The 22,826-nt window shown below is 41.8% G+C and overlaps 1 protein-coding gene across 1 annotated transcript in view; it reads right to left on the bottom strand.

The window, feature by feature from the left end:
- LOC126457570 (protein canopy 4) overlaps positions 1-22,425 on the bottom strand; it is a 40,934-nt gene extending 18,509 nt beyond the window's left edge. The window contains exons 1-3 of the mRNA XM_050093993.1: positions 21,891-22,425; positions 20,171-20,297; positions 12,395-12,529 (exon numbers count right to left, since the gene is read on the bottom strand). Coding sequence (XP_049949950.1) covers positions 12,395-12,529; positions 20,171-20,297; positions 21,891-22,005 — 377 coding nt within the window. The 5' untranslated portion in view covers positions 22,006-22,425. The remainder of the gene's footprint in view (positions 1-12,394; positions 12,530-20,170; positions 20,298-21,890) is intronic.
- Between the last annotated feature and the right edge of the window lie 401 nt (positions 22,426-22,826).

Here is a 22,826-nt window from a genome sequence, read left to right as displayed (position 1 = left end):
TAAGACACATCCTTGCGGTACCCCATTCTCCTCAACTCTGGAGGAACTACGCGAGGTCGCAACTTGCACGCAAAAGGAACCAAGCGACAGAAAATTTTGTATGAAAATCGGAACGGAACCCAAAGACCCCAACCATGAAGTGTTGAGGATGTGATGTCACCATGTCACACCGTGTGCCTTCCGCATGTCAAAAAAGACTGCGACCAGATGCTGACGGCGGGCAAAGGCTGTACAGATGACAGACTCCAGGCACACCACATTATCGGCAGCACAGTGGCCCTTAGGGAACCCACCCTGAGACAGCGCCAGAAGGCCCCGAGACCCAAGTAGCCAACTCAACATCCGGCTCACTATGCATTCGAGCAACTTGCAAAGAACGTTGGTGAGGCTAATGGGATGGTAGCTGTCCACCTCCAGTGGGTTCTTGCCAGGTTTCAACACGGGGATTGTGATGATTTCCCACCATTGCACGGGAACACACCCTCAACCCAGATACGGTTGAAAAGGTCTAGGAGGCGTTGCTGGCAGTCCACCGAGAGGTGTTTGAGCATCTGACAATGGATGCGATCTAGCCCGGGAGCCATATCAGGGCAAGTGGCTAGGGCACCTTGGAATTCCCACTCACTGAACGGAGCATTGTACAATTCAGGGTGGCATGTGCGAAATGAAAGGCTCCAACGTTCTAGGGAGCAGAAGGCCAGAGGGTAATTTGCAGAAGTGGAACTCTGCTAAGCGGTTTGCAATTGTGTCAGAGTCAGTATAGACTGCTCCATTCAGTGCAGGTACGCTGACGGGGGTCCGATAGCCATAGAGTCGTGTAATCTTGTCCCAAACCTGCAATGGAGAGGTACGAAGGCCAATGGTGGAGACATACCTTTCCCAGCACTCCTGCTTGTGTTGGCGAAAGAGGCGGCGGGCTCGCGCATGGAGCCGTTTAAAGGCGAAGAGGTGTGCCAATGAGGGATGCCGCTTGTGACGTTGGAGTGCCCACCCGCGATCTTTAATCACCTCAGCGATCTCGAGCGACCACCAAGGCACAGTCCTACGCCGAGGGGACCCAGAAGAACAGGGAATGGCAGATTCTGCAGCAGTAACGATGCCGGTGGTGACCAAGTGAACCACCGCTCGATGGCGTCATTGGAAAGATGCTCAATAATAGTGGCAATGGAGGTGAACAAGTCCCAGTCAGCCTTATTCACAGCCCATCTGCAGGGGCGCCCATAAGAGTGACGGTGTAGCAGTGACAGAAAGATAGGAAAGTGGTCACTACCGCACAAGTTGTCATGCACATTCCTTTGGACCGATGGTAATAGGCTAGGGTTGCACATCGAAAGGTCGACGGCTGAGTACGTGCCATGCGCCACACTGAAATGTGTGAAGGCACCGGTATTTAAAAGAGAAAGGTAGAGCTGTGCCAATACTTGCTCAATGATGCTGCCTCGGCCTGTTGCCACTGATGCACCCCACAGAGGGTTATGGGCATTGAAGTCGCCCAGCAACAGAAAAGGCGGCGGCAATTGGGCTATCAGCACAGCCAGGACATGCTGTGGGACATCACCATCTGGTGGAAAATAGAGGCTGCAGACAGTAACAGCCTGAGGCATTCACGCCCGAACAGCGACAGCCTCTAAAGGTGTTTGTAGAAGGACACACTCACTGTGAAGAGAGTGAAGGACGTAGATGCAGACGCCACCAGATACCCTCGCATAAGCTGCCCAGTTCTTATAATAAACCTAATAGTCATGGAGGGCAGGGGTTTGCATTACCGGAAACCAAGTTTCCTGAAGAGCTATGCAGAGGAAAAGGAGAAGGCTGAGAAGTCGTCGGAGCTCAGCAAGATGGTGGAAAAAACAGCTGCAGTTCCACTGGAGAATGAAATTGTCCATGATCGAGAAAGGCATGAAGAGACTGAGGAGGCAGATTACGATGCTGGGTCACCTGCTGCCACCGATTGAGTACCGACGCGAGCAACATTCATCATGTCAGAGGGACAGGCAAGATCTAGGTCCTCAGCGGACGCCAGAATCTCCATCGCATCCTCAGACACAGAGCTTGTAGGTAGCGGTGGAGTGGGTGCCACCACAATTTCCTTGGTCTTAGGGGTCTTCGATTTCGATTTCTCACATTGTTCCTTTGATTGCCCTTACTGGGAGGACTTCTTTGATTCAGTCTCCGGAACTGAAGAGGACCGCGAAGCCCTATGACCAGCTACCTGGGGCTTCTTCAGCTGCTCCCAAGGTAGGTGGTGTGGGAGCAACAGGGAGGGAAGTGCCCCCCCACCATCAAGGGGGCAGGTGTGGTTCTTCGGCTCAGACAGCTGACTGTATGTGGTCTTGAGCTATAACAGGAGTGACAGTAGCAGCATAAGATGACGTCATATGCACGGGATGAAGCCGTTCAAATTTCTGTTTAGCCTCAGTGTAGGTCAGTCGGTGCAGGGTCTTGTATTCCTTTATTTTCTGTTCCTTCTGTAGAATCTTACAGTCCGACAAGCAAGGAAGATGGTGCTCTCCGCAGTTGACACACATGGGAGGCGGGGTACATGGAGTATAAGGATGGGATGGAGCACCACAATCGTGACATGTGAGGCTGAAAGCACAGCGGGAAGACGTATGGCCGAACTTCCAACACTTCAAGCACCGCATAGGGGGAGGGATATATGGCCTGACCTCACCCACCATGAACCATGGACCTTGCCATTGGTGGGGAGGCTTGCATGCCTCAGCGATACAGATAGCCGTACCGTAGGTGCTACCACAACGGAGGGTTATCTGTTGAGAAGCCAGACAAACATGTGGTTCCTGAAGAGGGGCAGCAGCCTTTTCAGTAGTTGAAGGGGCAACAGTCTGGATGATTGACTGATCTGTCCTTTTAACACTAACCAAAACGGCCTTGCTGTGCTGGTACTGCGAACGGCTGAAAGCAAGGGGAAACTACGGTCGTAATTTTCCCCCGAGGGCATGCAGCTTTACCTTATGGTTAAATGATGATGGCGTCTTCTTGGGTAAAATATTCCAGAGGTAAAATAGTCCCCCATTAGGATCTCTGGGCGGGAACTACTCAAGAGGATGTCATTATCAGGAGAAAGGAAACTGACGTTCTACGGATCGGAGTGTGGAATGTCAGATCCCTTAATTGGTCAGGTAGGTTAGAAAATTTAAAAAGGGAAATGGATAGGTTAAAGTTACATATAGTGGGAATTAGTGAAGTTTGGTGGCAGGAGGAACAAGACTTCTGGTCAGGTGACTACAGGGTTATAAACACAAAAACAAATAGGGGTAATGCAGGAGTAGGTTTAATAATGAATAGGAAAATAGGAATGTGGGTAAGCTACTACAAACAGCATAGTGAACGCATTATTGTGGCCAAGATAGATATGAAGCCCACTCCTACCACAGTAGTACAAGTTTACATGCCAACAAGCTCTGCAGATGACGAAGAAATTGAAGAAATGTATGATGAAATAAAAGAAATTATTCAGATAGTGAAGGGAGATGAAAATTTAATAGTCATGGGTCGTCAGTAGGAAAAGGAGGAGAAGGAAACGTAGTAGGTGAATATGGATTGGGGGTAAGAAATGAAAGAGGAAGCCACCTGGTAGAATTTTGCACACAGCACGACTTAATCATAGCTAACACTTGGTTCAAGAATCATGAAAGAAGGTTGTATACATGGAAGATGCCTGGAGATACTGACAGGTTTCAGATAGATTATATAATAGCAATACAGAGATTTAGGAACCAGGTTTTAAATTGTAATACATTTCCAGGGGCAGATGTGGACTCTGACCACAATCTATTGGTTATGAACTGTAGATTAAAATTGAAGAAACTGAAAAAAGGTGGGAATTTAAGGAGATGGGACCTGGATAAACTGAAAGAACCAGAGATTGCACAGAGTTTCAGGGAGAGCATAAGGGAACAATTGACAGGAATGGGGGAAAGAAATACAGTAGAAGAAGAATGGGTAGCTTTGGGGGATGAAGTAGTGAAGGCAGCAGAGGATCAAGTAGGTAAAAAGACGAGGGCTAGTAGTAATCCTTGGGTAACAGAAGAAATATCGAATTTAATTGATGAATGGAGAAAATATAAAAATGCAGTAAATGAAGCAGGCAAAAAGGAATACAAACGTCTCAAAAATGAGATCGACAGGAAGTGCAAAATGGCTAAGCAGGGATGGCTAGAGGACAAATGTAAGGATGTAGAGGCTTATCTCACTAGGGGTAAGATAGATAATGCCTACAGGAAAATTAAAAAGACCTTTGGAGATAAGAGAACCACTTGTATGAATATCAAGAGCTCAGATGGAAACCCAGTTATAAGCAAAGAAGGGAAAGCAGAAAAGTGGAAGGAGTATATAGAGGGTCTATACAGGGGCGATGTACTTGAGGACAATATTATGGAAGTGGAAGAGGATGTAGATGAAGATGAAAGGGCAGATATGATACTGCATGAAGAGGTTGACAAAGCACTGAAAGACCTGAGTCGAAACAAGGCCACGGGAGTAGACAACATTCCATTAGAACTACTGACAGCCTTGGGAGAGCCAGTCCTGACAAAACTCTACCACCTGGTGAGCAAGATGTATGAGACAGGCGAAATACCCTCAGACTTCAAGAAGAATATAATAATTCCAATCCCAAAGAAAGCAGGTGTTGACAGATGTGAAAATTACCGAACTATCAGTTTAATAAGTCACGGCTGCAAAATACTAACGCGAATTCTTTACAGACGAATGGAAAAACTAGTAGAAGCTGACCTCGGTGAAGATCAGTTTGGATTCTGCAGAAATATCGGAACACGTAAGGCAATACTGACCCTACGACTTATCTTAGAAGAAAGATTGAGGAAAGGCAAACCTACGTTTCTAGCATTTGTAGACTTAGAGAAAGCTTTTGACAATGTTGACTGGAATACTCTCTTTCATATTCTGAAGGTGGCAGGGGTAAAATACAGGGAGCAAAAGGCTATTTACAATTTGTACAGAAACCAGATGGCAGTTATAAGAGTCGAGGGACATCAAAGGGAAGCAGTGGTTGGGAAGGGAGTGAGACAGGGTTGTAGCCTCTTCCCGATGTTATTCAATCTCTATATTGAGCAAGCAGTGAAGGAAACAAAAAAAAATTTGGAGTAGGTATTAAAATCCATGGAGAAGAAATAAAAACTTTGAGGTTCACCGATGACATTGTAATTATGTCAGAGACAGCAAAGGACTTGGAAGAGCAGTTGAACGGAATGGACAGTGTCTTGAAAGGAGGGTATAAGATGAACATTAACAAAAGCAAAACGAGGATAATGGAATGTAGTCAAATTAAGTCGGGTGATGCTGAGGGAATTAGATTAGGAAATGAGACACTTAAAGTATTAAAGGAGTTTTGCTATTTGGGGAGCAAAATCACTGATGATGGTCGAAGTAGAGAGGATATAAAATGTAGACTGGCAATGGCAAGGAAAGCATTTCTGAAGAAGAGAAATTTGTTAACATTGAGTATAGATTTAAGTATCAGGAAGTCGTTTCTGAAAGTATTTGTATGTAGTGTAGCCATGTATGGAAGTGAAACATGGACGATAAATAGTTTGGACAAGAAGAGAATAGAAGCTTTCGAAATGTGGTGCTACAGAAGAATGCTGAGGATTAGATGGGTAGATCACGTAACTAATGAAGGAAGTATTGAATAGGATTGGAGAGAAGAGATGTTTGTGGCACAACTTGATCCGTTGGTAGGACATGTTCTGAGGCATCTAGGGATCACCAATTTAGTATTGGAGGGCAGCGTGGAGGGTAAAAATCATAGAGGGATACCAAGAGATGACTACACTACGCAGATTCAGAAGGATGTAGGTTGCAGTAGGTACTGGGAGAGGAAGAAGCTTGCACAGGATAGAGTAGCATGGAGAGCTGCATCAAACCAGTCTCAGGACTGAAGACCACAACAACATCACCTTCTCGGGTAATGTGTCACCCTCGAAGGCCAAGATGAAGGCACCGGTGGCAACCTGATTATCCCTCGGAGCCCGGTGGACGTGCCAGACGAAATGGACACCTCGTCACTCTAAGTTGGTGCGCAGCTCATCATCGGACTGTGAAAGAAAGTCCCTGCGGAAGATAATGCCCTGGACCATATTTAAGCTTTTATGGGGTGTGATAGTAACAGAAACATCCCCCAGCTTCTTACAAGCGAGTAATGCCCATGACTGGGCAGAGGATGCTGTTTTTATCAAGACTGACCCGGACCGCAATTTTGACAAGACCTCCACCACCTCAACTTGTCCTCTAAATACTCTACGAAGAACTGAGGCTTCATGGACACAAATGATTCCCCATCAACTCTCGTAGAGACTAGATACCAGGGCGAATACATCTTGCTGCCATCCATAGCCTTTCGTTCCTCCCATGATGTGGCCAGGGAGGGAACTATTTGGGGTCATAGATGTTTGCATTAAAGTGAGCCCTCGAACGCTTAGAGACTGCTGGTGGTTGGCCACCATCAAGAGAAGACGTGCCATGCTTCATTGTGTGTCATCGACCCTGATGCCACCTACTCTGACCAAAGGCCCTCCTCACGGGTGCCACAGCAAGGGCCACCCTGGCAGGATGGCCCAGGGAGATAGGCATCTACTCCTTGGCATATGTGGGGAGTTAACGGCGCAGGCATCAGTAGAGCGATCCCTGTGTTGTCAGGCGGCTACAACCAACAGGGTACATGGCGGCCCCACCACAACGGACTGGCTACCGTGCTAGATATTAGGTGGCAAGTGGTCCATGGTCGTCATCAGCGCAGAAAGCGACACTGCAGAGTGCATGGCAGAAATCACACCCAGGAATGTATCCTCACCCAAAAGATGGAGAGCGAGCGGGACTGCAATGCAACGACGAATAAGCTGGCTAAAGGTCTCAATGCACTATGGATACAATGCACCAAGTAAGGCTCGTTCTTCAGAATAATTTTGAAATATGGTGGTCAAACACAAGAGGGACCATCACGTAAGGGCCGAAACGTCTGAGACTCCTTTTAGTCGCCTCTTACGACAGGCAGGAATACCGTGGGCCTAATCTTACCCCCGAACCCGCAGGGGTTGAGTAATGATTGTAATCACAACCAAAAGTACCAGCAAATATTGAAGAATATTAATGCTCCTCTTGTCCATGAACCATGTGAATACTGTAATCTCAGGAAACATAGCCTACAATACTAAACCACTATTCAAGTTATGTACCTAAAAGCTTCCAAGGACAAAAAAAAAATTGGACTTTTTGTATTTCATATACTTACTGACCAAATTTAAAAGGCTCTCATATACTATTCATTAAGAGTTATAATCTTATATTAAAGGTTTAACGTAGTAAGACAAGTATTACAGTTTAAAACTGTATTTATGTTTTGAGGCAGCGTAAATCATGGGGCACAAATTACCCATATTATATTCGCCCAGGATTTGAGAATGGGAGCAATGAACTTTGCATATAATTTCAACTCTTTCTGAAACTGTTTCTCCCCAACATCCCCAGTAAAATTACGCAAGGAAAAAAGTTTAGTGCTTACTATATTTCAGTTGTTCATGCAGTGCAACCTCAGCAACAGGTCTGACATTTTAATTTATTATTTTTTTACTACTAACTATATTCACAATACATTTTGCAGGCAGTATCTAACTATACCATTGGATGTACCTGCAAAATTGTATCACTGTATGAAATATAGTTGAGAAGATATGACACCATAAACATTGAAATCCTTCAATTGGAGCACAAATTACCCCCACTATACTCATCCAGTGCTTGATAACAAGAGCGCTTAGTGCCTTCCAAGAAATTTTATACATTATTTGAAACTTTTTCTCACTTACATGCTTAGCGTCTAATATTTAACACATCAATTCATTTGTAAAATAATCAGAAGTATGATGCTGTTTTACACATGGGAGTTTGAGTCTCTAAAAAAATCAGTGTTTATTGGCAGATAGTAACACGGTAGTTTATGAAGAACAAATGAAAGTTAACGAATTTTTAATGAAAATGAAATATACGAAAATTCAGTGTTTTCAATCAATCTTTCTTTTGTACTGTTTCACTTGTTATTACTAACCATGATATGTTATTTTGGGTGTTTCAAATAGTCTTTTTACAATATGATCAATTGAAGGTACAGCAATGTGTCTTGTCTTTTAGATTTCATTTGATTCCAATGATGTTGGAAGGCTGCTTTAAATGTGAGCTCATATCTGTGCACTGGATTTTGCGACTTCATATTCCAAGTTATATAAAAACTCATATATATAAATATACAACATAATATTATGAGAAGGACAAGATACTGAGTTGTAGGTAGGCGCAATGAAAAGACTGCTTTACACTCAAGCTTTCAGCATTCACATAAGCAGAATTCACACAATCATGATCACTGTCTTGGCTGCTGTTGCCAGACTCAGTGGCTGGAGCCATTCGTCATTGTCTTGTGTGTGTGTGTGTGTGTGTGTGTGTGTGTGTGTGTGTGTTTCTATCTCAAAAGAAGACCTTTCCGCTGTAAGCTTAAACGTATGGCTGTCTTTTTGTTGTGCCTGTCTGGGAGTCAAAGTCTCCTCTATATGGTCAGAAGCACTCTACCCTTTTCATAATATTGTTGTTATTCCATACTGTTTAATATACAGGCATAACCCATATCACTTCAGGCAGGGGGGATACCTTCATAATCTTGGATGTTATTGAATTTACCATATGTTAAAATGCAGGAGTAGGTAAGAAACACAAATTTTTTTGTATTCTCCAGAAAACTTTCTGCCCCGAGATACAGGCCGCCACAGATGACACTGTGAACACCATTCTGACGGTGCAAATTTCGGAATTTTTTTTTAAATGCTGCATCTCTGTAACAGTTCTAGATACTTTGTTACAGTTTTTTTTACTTGAAAGATAATTGCTTTAAGATTACAGTGGTATCCTCTGTTTGGACATATCTGCCAAAGTTGTTTTAATGTCGCTTTTTGAAATTTTTTTTATAATTTACAGAAAAAAAATTATTTTTCAAACATGCCTATCCAGAAAAGTTAGATATTTTTTCTGTGTATTAGTACCATGTAGTACTATATTCTCTGTAAGGGAGAGCTTCCACTTTTAAGTTGGACAGGTTTTGTTTTAAAATTTAACTTTCAATGGTAATGTATGTCTTCACTTAAGTTGTTTCTCACTTATTTCTTGGTTACAGTGTGTATTTATATTGTCTTTGTTGCAGTTACTTCTTTTCACTTTCTTTGTTGCAAGTTACTTCTTTTCACTTTCTTTGTTGCAAGTTATTTCTTTTCTCTTTCTTTGTTGCAGGTTACTTCTTACACTCTGTTGTAGTTCTCTGTCATGGTTGTTCATTGCAAGTTTCTGTATAGTAATTGTTCAGTGCTTCTAAGAAATCTGAGACCATCCAGTGAGTTCTGTGTTTTCTAGAGTAATTTGACAATCGGCACAGTTGCAGTGTGTTTTGTGAAAAGGACTGTCTGAAATGTCTTCTGACTGGGGCCACAGGAGAGTGAAGTGTGCTGACTATTTGCATATCCATAAAAGAGTGATAATAAGACAAACAAAAAACAGACTTCCTTCAGGTTGGGACTAAGTGTTCTCATTTAAAGACTGTTTCAAATTGACGACTTTTTGTGTTCTAAATGTTTTGACAGAATAACAACAATGATAGTATCTGAACAAGTGAAGCTTCTCATGGTGCAGATCTTCCACCAATAGAAGAAGAATTAAATACTCTCAATCAGTCAACTACAAAGGTAAACCTAGATGTTACTACTATTAAAATGGTCAGTGAAATCGAGCCATAAGCTCTATGCATCAAGAAAGTGCAGAGAAATTACTAAAGCTATGGATGAACACACTACAGCAAAATTGACCACACTCTTCAAAACAGAAATTCCATCTTCAGAAGACAATGAACCAAAGCACTCCTGCAGTTCTAGCCAGGAATTTTTCACTAATATAAATTCAGGCATTGAATATTGTGCATCCTACAGTGAAAAGATGCAAGTTTTAACTATTATACCAGTGAGATAAGAAAACAAAGACATTTTCAAAGAAAACAATTTTGAACTACATTCCATCAGTACCAAAGTACATGGTAGACAAATCAAGAAATGTGAGGTCTGTAAAAGGAGTCTTTGGAAGATCAGATCCCTATTATGGTCATCCTGTAGAAGCAGCTCAAGTTCAGATAGTGCAGTCATTTTATCTGGAAGATAAATGGGACTGTTCTCACCAGAGTGCCGGCAAAAAAGTCACTATAACCATAACGGTTGAAGGTCAAAAAGTTGTGAAAGTGAAGAGGTACACGACTCGCAGTATTAAAGAAACTTTTGCAATTTATAAGAACAATTTTACATAATGGAAGATCAAGATTTTATGCACTACAACCTAAGTGGGTAGTTCTTCACCCACCTACAAATGTCTGTTTACATGTGTACTGCACAAATTTTGAACTTCGTGTGGTAACTTGAAGAACTTACTGGAGCACATAACACCTTGGTTGGGCATGTGAAGTCATTAGTAGTCTGTGACGTAAAGCGAGAGACTTGTTTGTTTCAAGAATGGGGTGACTACCCTGGAAAGGGAGGGCTGTCTTCACAGATACTTTGTCTGGAAGACGTAGCAGATAACTCTGCAGAAATTACATATGCAACATGGGAGGAAAGAAACTAATAAAGAAAACTGTTGCCTTTGATAGTTTCATTGATGAACTTGATAAATGGTCCGTGAAAGCAGTAACACACCAGCATCTGAAGAATTTGCAACAAGACATTGCAGAAGTGAAAGGGTGTGTACAGGCTGAAGAATTATGTTTAGTGCTTCACTGTGATTTTGCTGAGAACTGGTCTGTAATTCTCCCACAAGAAGTACAAGGGTATTATTGGAGCAATGACCAGGTTTCAATTTTTACAGGAGTGACATATTTTCAAAACAAGACCACAAGTGTTGCAGTTATAAGTGATGACACAGGACATCACTTAGCATATGCTTTGCTAACAATGGGCAAAATTCTTCAACTGCAAACAGGGACAGAGCAGATCATCATCATTTCCGATTGTGCTGCTAGTCATTTTAAAAATCGTTACCAGCTGAGTAAGTCGCTTGTGCCAACTGACTGGGTATACAGTGCTACTGGTCATGTGAAGGGGCCTTGTGATGGTGTAGGAGGCCTGCTGAAGCACCATGCTACAAATCATAATCTTTCCAGACCAGATACAGCCGACATTCAGAATGCTGAGGATTTTACAAGAGTCGTGAAATCTTGCACATCCACAGCCCTCATTCTTTTTAGACAAAAGGAAATCCAAGAATTCCGTGAGCAGAAAAAAGAAGAATGATCCAAACAAACTACTTCTGTGAAAGGAACTCAAAAGACACATTTTTGGAGTCAAAGTGATGGGCGAACTCATATTGCACGCACTTTAGAGAGCAAGAAAAGAAATTTTGTTCTTTCAGCCAACACCTCAAAAACAGCAGGATAACATTCAGATTCACAATCTGAGAAGAGGGATGTTCGTGGCGTGTGTGTATGACCGTGAATGGTGGATTGCAGAGATTATAGACACCAGTTATGAGTTAAACAAAATTATAGTGAACTTTATGCTACCACATGGACCGGCTGCTACATATAGGTTTCCAGCTGAAGGACAGCAACAACATCATCAGTGTTCACTTCCTGTTCGCAATGTTTTGAAGATTTTAAGTGCATAAAGTGCACAGAAGGTGAATGAATTGAAACATTTAACTCTTTGGATCTTTCATATACATTTTGGAACCATTTAAAATGCTTGAAAAATGAGTCTCTTACTCATCTTTCAAAACTAAAATATTGTTGAATAAGGCTAGGTTTAGATTTTTATGAGCCTGTTATGTGATAATTTGGTAACAAAACAGGTTCTATGCATGGCAAAAATTTCAATTGTTTATAAAACCTGTTCAACCTGAAAGTGGAAGCTCTCCTTTTCAGATACTAATCAACAGGAAAAAAAAAATCAAAATTTTATGGATTAGCAGTTTTTAAAAAGTTTTTCCATAAATTATAAAAAAATTTCAGAATGCTATAGTAAAAGAACTTTGACAAAAAAAGTCCAAATGGAGGATTTATTTGTAATCATAAAACCATTATCTTTCAAATTATATATATTTTTCAGAGACAAAGCATTTTAAAATTTTTTCCAAAATTCGCATCTTCAAAATGGTATGCGCAGTGTCTTCTTTGGAGGGCTGTATCTCTGAGCAGAAATTTTTTTTGAAGAAAACAAAAACATATGTGTTCCTTCATTTCAACATATGCCTGAATTGATATGGACTATGCCTACAACTTAATTATTTTAACATGTAATGGATAAAGTTACAATTGATAAATTTTGGTAGTACTTACACCAGACCATGAAGTGTCTGAAATGTCTGGCTCATTCCTTTTGCAAATCTTGTACTGTCACTCCTCTCCTTGTGGATGTTATATTCAAGAATTTTGTCACATATGCCTTCCAGAGACTCTATCAGGCGAAGTTCCCTGAAGAAATGATTAATTTTGTCAGAGGTGTGCCTTAATAAAATAACTTCTGCAACAATGGTGAAAACTTCCTTCAATTTTATGCCTAGTACATGCTGCCCAAGAACAGGTGACTTCACAATTAAAAATGGCTGAAGAATATGCTATCAAAGACAATCCAGGCAATCGTCAAAGAAAGGTGACAACACACAAGTTACAAACTGGATTTTAATGGACACAGTTTATACAGTTGCTATCTTTCGTTATCTACAGGTCTCTCGCCTTCTGACTGGGGGGTGGGTCGATACGATGACAGCTGTCCATCAAAGAGCTCATCTTAGCAGTATATCAGCTAAACAAATAAATAAATAAATCTGAGCGTCTTGCAGCTATGCAAATATCAGAGTCATCTTATGAAGCAGTACGCACTGTTGTTAACCTGTCGGACAAGAACAAGAAAAAGAAGGAGCCATCTCGGCCCTTAATAAAGGTTTGAATTTTGCTCCTACACCAGGAACTATACCCATTGTGGATCTTATCAGTGGAGTAGAACATGCGGTACAGCATCTTGCGCAGGATGACACCGACAAAGTGAGGCTTATTACTAGTTGCTTTTTAGCCTCAGCTAAGGCTCCCAAATCTAATATCAGTAGAGAGGAGAGAGAGGGGTTACGTTTACTTAGGAGAGATGAAGATCTTCTCGTATTACCAGCTGACAAAGAAAATGCCACTGCCATTCTTAATAAAATCAAATATCATAGCAAAATGTGGTCACTATTGCAGGGTAGTTAGTACAAATGTCTTCAACAGAACCCAACTTTGACATACAGCAGATAAACTAGAGCTACTGGAGAATTCCGGTCTACCAGATGATGTTACAAAAAATCTGAGAGTCCGAGATTTTAGACCTCCCAGGTTGTACGAACTACCGAAAATCCACAAGGATAATGTTCCCTTGAGACCTACCGTCAGTGCAATTGGTTCTCGTACCTGCAAACTGCCTAAACATGTAACAAAGTTGACGACTCCTATAGTCGGCCATTGTGAACATCACATCAAAAACTCCCAGCACAGACATTCACACTGTCTGTGACAGCAGTATGTAACAGGCGACCTATTAGAAGCCAACCAATCAGAGGCCATCCACGGGCTATGTAAGGCCACCACAGCAGGAGTGAAGACAGTCAGCTGCGCCTGACAATGATAATGGAGGCTATCATCAAAAGCTCGAGATTTTATCCTGAATTGATGCAGCAAGAAAATCGACAATGACTTACATATCAGTGCCATCGGAAAAGACTTCGTTCTCATATTCTATAATATTCAAACTTGATTCTTAGATTCCAGTGTAGCTGCAACCTCAGAAATTGAGACACTTCAAAAATATCCACAAAGTTTCTGAAATGATCATCGGGCTATGGTAAATGATTAGTCAATCACGGAAAGTTTTCCTCTAGTCATCAGTATGTTACCAGAGCCAGCTTTCCTCCAGTGACAATCAGTAACTAACTTTATGAACCACAACAGCCAGATTAATAATAATCAATATCATACTATCCATGGTGTAAACAAAAGTAATCAATTCATATCTTCAGCAGAAACACGCCATTAGATTCAGAGATTCTTACTGGCTACTGTATACTATCACCTAATTGGCCACAACCAACAGAAAGAAACTGAAAGCAGCAGCACACAGCAGAAGAACCGCTGACACCAAAAGTGCATTTTAACCAGCAAAGAAAATGTTATCAGCATGCTACTGTCTTGACACCTTTGTCATCAGTGTTTAACACACAATGCCTTATGGTCAGAGACTATTCCCATGTGTGTTCCATCTTTAGCTATGGAATCAATTTTTGTGTTCCCATACATGAAACATGTACGGTCTTCAGACTACACAAAAAAGCTACTAGAATAATAGCTATAAATAGCAATCAGGCTTCCTGTAAAGATCTGTTTTAGCTGCTGGGGATTCTAACTGCACCAAATGAGTATGTCTACCAACCTGCTGTACATATCTACATCTACATCTACATCTATACTCCGCGAGCCACCTTACGGTGTGTGGCGGAGGGTACTTATTGTACCACTATCTGATCCCCCCTTCCCTGTTCCATTCACGAATTGTGCGTGGAAAGAACGACTGCTTGTAAGTCTCCGTATTTGCTCTAATTTCTCGGATCTTTTCGTTGTGATCATTACGCGAGATATATGTGGGCGGTAGTAATATGTTGCCCATCTCTTCCCGGAATGTGCTCTCTCGTAATTTCGATAATAAACCTCTCCGTATTGCGTAACGCCTTTCTTGAAGTGTCCGCCACTGGAGCTTGTTCAGCATCTCCGTAACGCTCTCGCGCTGACTAAATGTCCCCATGACGAATCGCGCTGCTTTTCGCTGGATCATGTCTATCTCTTCTATTAATCCAACCTGGTAAGGGTCCCATACTGATGAGCAATACTCAAGAATCGGACGAACAAGCGTTTTGTAAGCTACTTCTTTCGTCGATGAGTCACATTTTCTTAGAATTCTTCCTATGAATCTCAACCTGGCGCCTGCTTTTCCCACTATTTGTTTTATGTGATCATTCCACTTCCGATCGCTCCGGATAGTAACTCCTAAGTATTTTACGGTCGTTACCGCTTCCAATGATTTACCACCTATGGCATAATCGTACTGGAATGGATTTCTGCCCCTATGTATGCGCATTATATTACATTTATCTACGTTTAGGGAAAGCTGCCAGCTGTCGCACCATGCATTAATCCTCTGCAGGTCCTCCTGGAGTACGTACGAGTCTTCTGATGTTGCTACTTTCTTGTAGACAACCGTGTCATCTGCAAATAGCCTCACGGAGCTACCGATGTTGTCAACTAAGTCATTTATGTATATTGTAAACAATAAAGGTCCTATCACGCTTCCCTGCGGTACTCCCGAAATTACCTCTACATCTGCAGATTTTGAACCGTTAAGAATGACATGTTGTGTTCTTTCTTCTAGGAAATCCTGAATCCAATCACAAACCTGGTCCGATATTCCGTAAGCTCGTATTTTTTTCACTAAACGTAAGTGCGGAACCGTATCAAATGCCTTCCTGAAGTCCAGGAATACGGCATCAATCTGCTCGCCAGTGTCTACGACACTGTGAATTTCTTGGGCAAATAGGGCGAGCTGAGTTTCACATGATCTCTGTTTGCGAAATCCATGTTGGTTATGATGAAGGAGATTTGTATTATCTAAGAACGTCATAATACGAGAACACAAAACATGTTCCATTATTCTACAACAGATTGACGTAAGCGAAATAGGCCTATAATTATTCGCATCTGATTTATGACCCTTCTTGAAAATGGGAACGACCTGCGCTTTCTTCCAGTCGCTAGGTACTTTACGTTCTTCCAGCGATCTACGATAAATTGCTGATAGAAAGGGGGCAAGTTCTTTAGCATAATCACTGTAGAATCTTAAGGGTATCTCGTCTGGTCCGGATGCTTTTCCGCTACTAAGTGATAGCAGTTGTTTTTCAATTCCGATATCGTTTATTTCAATATTTTCCATTTTGGCGTCCGTGCGACGGCTGAAGTCAGGGACCGTGTTACGATTTTCCGCAGTGAAACAGTTTCGGAACACTGAATTCAGTATTTCTGCCTTTCTTCGGTCGTCCTCTGTTTCGGTGCCATCGTGGTCAACGAGTGACTGAATAGGGGATTTAGATCCGCTTACCGATTTTACATATGAACAAAACTTTTTAGGGTTCTTGTTTAGATTGTTTGCCAATGTTTTATGTTCGAATTCGTTGAATGCTTCTCTCATTGCTCTCTTTACGCTCTTTTTCGCTTCGTTCAGCTTTTCCTTATCAGCTATGATTCGACTACTCTTAAACCTATGATGAAGCTTTCTTTGTTTCCGTAGTACCTTTCGTACATGATTGTTATACCACGGTGGATCTTTCCCCTCGCTTTGGACCTTAGTCGGTACGAACTTATCTAAGGCGTACTGGACGATGTTTCTGAATTTTTTCCATTTTTGTTCCACATCCTCTTCCTCAGAAATGAACGTTTGATGGTGGTCACTCAGATATTCTGCGATTTGTGCCCTATCACTCTTGTTAAGCAAATATATTTTCCTTCCTTTCTTGGCATTTCTTATTACACTTGTAGTCATTGATGCAACCACTGACTTATGATCACTGATACCCTCTTCTACATTCACGGAGTCGAAAAGTTCCGGTCTATTTGTTGCTATGAGGTCTAAAACGTTAGCTTCACGAGTTGGTTCTCTAACTATCTGCTCGAAGTAATTCTCGGACAAGGCAGTCAGGATAATGTCACAAGAGTCTCTGTCCCTAGCTCCAGTTCTGATTGTGTGACTATCCCATTCTATACCTGGTAGATTGAAGTCTCCCCCTATTACAATAGTATGATCACGAAACTTCTTCACGACGTTCTGCAGGTTCTCTCTGAGGCGCTCAACTACTACGGTTGCTGATGCAGGTGGTCTATAGAAGCATCCGACTATCATATCTGACCCACCTTTGATACTTAACTTAACCCAGATTATTTCACATTCGCATTCGCTAATAACTTCACTGGATATTATTGAATTCTTTACTGCTATAAATACTCCTCCACCATTGGCGTTTATCCTATCCTTGCGGTATATATTCCATTCTGTGTCCAGGATTTCGTTACTGTTCACTTCCGGTTTTAACCAACTTTCCGTTCCTAATACTATATGCGCACTATTTCCTTCAATAAAAGATACTAATTCAGGAACCTTGCCCTGGATACTCCTGCAGTTTACCACTATTACGTTAACTTTTCCTGTTTTTGGTCTCTGAGGACGGACATTCTTTATCAACGATGATAATGTCCTCTCTGGTAAGCCGTCAGGTATTTTATCGTTTCGCCCAAGGGGGGGTCCCTCTAACCTAAAAAACCCCCGTGTGCACGCCACACGTACTCTGCTACCCTAGTAGCTGCTTCCGGTGTGTAGTGCACGCCTGACCTGTCTAGGGGGGCCCTACAGTTCTCCACCCAATAACGGAGGTCGATGAATTTGCAACCATTATAGTCGCAGAGTCGTCTGAGCCTCTGGTTTAGACCCTCCACACGGCTCCAAACCAGAGGACCGCGATCGACTCTGGGCACTATGCTGCAGATATTAAGCTCAGCTTGCACTCCGCGTGCGATGCTGGTTGTCTTCACCAAATCAGCCAGCCGCCGGAAGGAACCAAGGATGGCCTCAGAACCCAAGCGGCAGGCGTCATTCGTTCCGACATGTGCTACTATCTGCAGCCGGTCACACCCAGTGCGTTCAATAGCTGCCGGAAGGGCCTCCTCCACATTACGGACGAGACCCCCCGGCAAGCACACCGAGTGCACACTGGCATTCTTCCCCGACCTACCCGCTATTTTCCTGAGGGGCTCCATAACCCGCCTAACGTTGGAGCTCCCTATAACTAATAGGCCCGCCCTCTGTGACTGTCGGGACCTTGCCGGAGAATCGGCCACTGGCCCAACAGGCGAGGCACCCTGTGGTGGCTCGGAAACGATGTCATCACCACTAGGAAGCACCCCGTACCTGTTGGAAAGGGGTAAGGCAGCTGCCACGCGGCCAGATCCCACCTTCGCCTTTCGGCCAGGCACGCGCGAGCCCACCACTGTCCGCCATTCACCCTGGAGTGATGGCTGACCGGTAAGATGCTCACTGCCGGAAGACGCAGCGACATCAGGGGTTCCATGTGATTCCAAGGCCTCCGAAGTAGGCATAGGTCTCACCACAGTTGCCCCAACGCCACTACGAGCCGACGCCTGCGCCTCGAGCTCGATGAGCCTAACAGACAAAGCCTCCACCTGCCCCCGAAGAGTGGCCAATTCTCCTTGCGTCCGCTCACAACAACCACAGCCCCTACACATGACTATGTTTACCCTACTCTATACGGTGACAAATTGCCAAGATAATCTTCTGATGAGCTACTCTGATAATCAAGAAACACTCACTGAAATACGAGACGCGAAAACTACGCTAGGTTTTCCCAGAAAAACTATTTAAAAGCTAAGCGCAGCAAATAAGTACAAAAACGCTTTATACAAACAGTACTCGCTGCTGCTGGTGCTGTCGCTCTGGCTGTCACAAGACAACTGCTGATTCAAGTGACTAGTGGCTAACGGCCGCGAAACAAACAAAAGACGGTTTTAGGGCGCTTTCTGTTCTAAACGATCAAGAAAACACTAAGAAATCTAACACGAAAACTACGTAAAGTTTTATCAAGAACTGTTAGTTACTATGCAGAGCAGATAAACACAAATAGAACCCCTTCCTTAGTGGAAGGTCGTAAACAAAATGCAAAATAAACGCTTTATACAAACAGTACTCGCTGCTGCTGGTGCTGTCGCTCTGGCTGTCACAAGACAACTGCTGATTCAGGTGACTAGTGGCTAACGGCCGCGAAACAAACAAAAGACGGTTTTAGGGCGCTTTCTGTTCTAAACAATCAAGAAAACACTAAGAAATCTAACACGAAAACTACGTAAAGTTTTATCAAGAACTGTTAGTTACTATGCAGAGCAGATAAACACAAATAGAACCCCTTCCTTAGTGGAAGGTCGTAAACAAAATGCAAAATAAACGCTTTATACAAACAGTACTCGCTGCTGCTGGTGCTGTCGCTCTGGCTGTCACAAGACAATTATGAAGAACATCAGTAATTATGTCACAGGCAGCAGCATTCACAATCATGGAACAATAAGAGCCAGCATTAACTTACATTTACCACTGATGGTAAGTAACGAAAAATCACAAAACAGCATTTTCAACTAGGAAATAAATTTTTGTAATGAACTGTCCAAGAAGATTGAAGAGACAACTAAAACCCAAATGTTTAAAAAGTCTGTTAAAACACAAATTTTGACTAATTCATGCTACAAAGACAAGGATTATTTAGACACCAGAGATACAAACAGTAACACTGTATCATTCCTTAACATAAAACAACTGTAATTCTACAGTAAACTGTCAGATTAATGATCCTTAGTGTAAAATCTTATTCCCAGGACAAGTGAAGGACAATCCTAACCTTTTTCAATTCTGTTGAGCTCAATCTCTCATTCATAGTGGTAAGGTGCTGACAGGTTTTTCTGACAAGCCACAGGGACAATATGAATAATTCAACAGCATGCAAGTTTCAGCCATAGTGTACCCATCTGTGCGTGTGTTTTGGGGGGGGGGGGGGGGCATAGTGACCAGTGGAGTGGTATGACACATATGAACAATGTTAAACTTTTTCTGAGAAGATAATCTTACTGTATGCATAAATTAGTATTCTTTAATAACTGTTTCCTTTATCAATTACAATGACATGTCTGATACCACTTTACAAAAGAATTATGGATGAATGCACAACTAATTAGCTAACAGATCAGAATTCACAAGACTTCCAATGAAACAATATTCTTATGAGGAAGAGGTATATTGCTTGACATAACAATATAAACATTTACTGTGGGTGTGTGTTTGTGTGTTTTCTTTTTGCAAGTAAGCTGTACTACGTAACCATTATTGAAACCATGTGGGCTACCGAAAAATAATGTACAGTATGGAACAGTCAAATCTGCATTAGATTTTGAACATCACAAGTATGTAAGGGGGAAAACTTCACTTACGATTTTTCATATTTGTATTTCTTCTTTGGTTTCACATCATCTAGAGAATATCCTATCTCCAGGACATCACGCTTTTTTCCCGTTTCTTCAAGTCGAGATTCTAGTTCTACTGCAAGAACTTTGCATACTGAAACATTTCCAGACAGTTAAACATCAGAAAGAGAGAAATATATTTATAACATATTTTAATAAAATCCCACCTAGTTTCTGGTTATAATTATACGCTTTCATCTTAGAGGCCCTCCATTGCATTGCACCTGCTCAGTAACATTTTTAAAAATGTTTAAATGTTTTGATTGGAAGCCAGGTGATTGCACTTTTTTACTTGGCCCATGAGTGAAGGACACTGGCAGCAGGAGCTACCGATCGATACGTAGTAGATTGGCTGCTGAGACAAGCCTTGCCTCTTTTTCCCATAGCAGCCAACTTACAGCATATAATAGAAACAAACACGTAAAGGATTACATCGCAGCAAAAGTGGCAAGAAAGTTTATGGTGAGTCACGAGAAGGGCCAGGTACAGCCTATTTGCTCATTTTTGGAAATAACATTAACAATCACTATGCACAACAACAAACACTGATCATCACTATATTCACAACATTAGTTTATTGTTAGGGTACAAATATTGTTACATACCTAAGGATGGTGCAAGTATAAACAATCCGGAGACGCATGAATTCAGCTCACAAAACAATCACAGAAGGGCCAAGTAAAAGTGTGCAAACAGTACACAAAAATGTGTAAACAAAAAAGTTCCCAAAATTTGTTGCTTAACCATCAGGTGACAACCATTGTTTCGTTTCATTTTGCTTTGAAGCAGGTATCTCTAGCTCTACCTAGCCATGACATTAGGGTGTTGTGGCGTGTAGACGACATTATGACGCAGAGTAATGAATTGGTTTTGTTTGATGGTGCCCGTGTGTGTGTGTGTGTGTGTGTGTGTGATTTAACTGGTTTTGTAGCTAATGTCAATTACTTTCTATTCAGTGCAAATCTGGGTATCTGTGCATGTTTCCTTCACGTATTATAATCGAAAATTAAGTTAATCTCTTTATCTTCCACGCTTTATTTTTCCTCTTAATCATTACTTCACTCTAATTTGAGTAATCTATGATCATAGCACGTTTCTCCAAAATATCACTTGTTCTGATAAAAGGTTTACCCATAATAATTTCTGTTCGTTGTGTACACAAGTAAGTTAAATTTTTAGCATCCATTAGCAGGATATGTATCAGGCGCTTGTTGTTTCACCTGCTATGTAACTGCTGTATAATTGTGTTCCTGAGGCAGAAGCATTACTCCCACAGTACTACTTCCACAAGTCCTGGCTCGCACTCTGACGAGACAGGCGACACTTCAATTTGACAAAACAATTCCTTAAAGAGCGGAGACTTTACACCAATTAAGCTGATCAGTATATACCAACTTCGAAATTCATAAACTTATTAATAAAGCCTGATGATTATATGCAAGGTGATATTGGACTTAAAACGTAGCGTTTACAAATGAAAGAGAAATATTTATACACCGTACAAGATATATAATATAAAATTTAGTAATTAAAAATAACTGAAGTTAATTTATTCAATTACTAGTAGCAGCAGTGGTAATGTTAGATTGTGTAAATAAATATTGCATGAATTTATCTCTAGAATTAATTCAAATCATGTGGAAACTTGATGACCAGTTTTATTCCCGTATCGCCTATTCCTACTAACCTTCACATTTGTTTGCATACTTCACGCCTTCATCTTCTTCAGTAACTCCAGCACACAAGTTCGTCACCATAAGAACGGAGAACAGAATTACGACCGCAATATCCATAGCTAACATTTACCCAGCCTCCTGTATCACGTTCCCATAAACATACTTCCGACTTCATATACCTTTCTCCAAGTATTGTTTTATCGCCTGCTCTTGTATGCCAAGTCTTACCTTTCTGATATTGGTTACAAGCGATCTCACGAGCACCCGACAGAATTTGTCATCAAACACAACCTGGGATAACAACGAACATAAATACCCACAATTGTCATCTGTCGACTTCCCCTAGACGGCAACGGTACACGTGTTTCTACTTCGAACTATTTTTACTGACGCATCGATTGAAAATGTCATATAGTGCTAACTGTCGTTACTTTTCCCTTAATTATTAGAATAATAGTTTTCTTTGTGAACAACAAATACACTCCAAATATCAGCAATAGATTGTTCCCCCACCATCGCAGTGACAAGTTAATTGTCCTATGAAAACACGTGCGCTTATTTCCTCGACCAAAGATAAGTCACAACAGTGCACTCAACCAATCAGAACAAGTTACCATCACCCAATGAAAACGTTCGGCGCGAATCGACTGGAAATTAAATGGTGACGTTTACAAAACATTCGTGCGTCAGTAAATAATTGTAAAAACGAAAGAAAGAAATATCAGCAACCAAACAGCTAGCAGTGGCAAAAGCCACAATTCGACCCGATTCGGCAAACCGTGAGACTGTGTTTGCCTCCTTTTATCCCCACGAAGTCATGTAATATTTCGTGTTCATTAATGTTGTACTGTGGAGTTCGTTGGATGTGGATCTGAAGTCTATGGCAGCGTAAACGTTGAGCACCATCGAGATGCGACAAAACAAAGATTAATCTAGTGGCCAGCTTT

This window comes from Schistocerca serialis, chromosome 2, assembly GCF_023864345.2.
Source record: "Schistocerca serialis cubense isolate TAMUIC-IGC-003099 chromosome 2, iqSchSeri2.2, whole genome shotgun sequence".
Taxonomy (NCBI): Eukaryota; Metazoa; Arthropoda; class Insecta; order Orthoptera; family Acrididae; genus Schistocerca; species Schistocerca serialis.
This window is presented reverse-complemented; position numbering and strand designations above follow the sequence as displayed.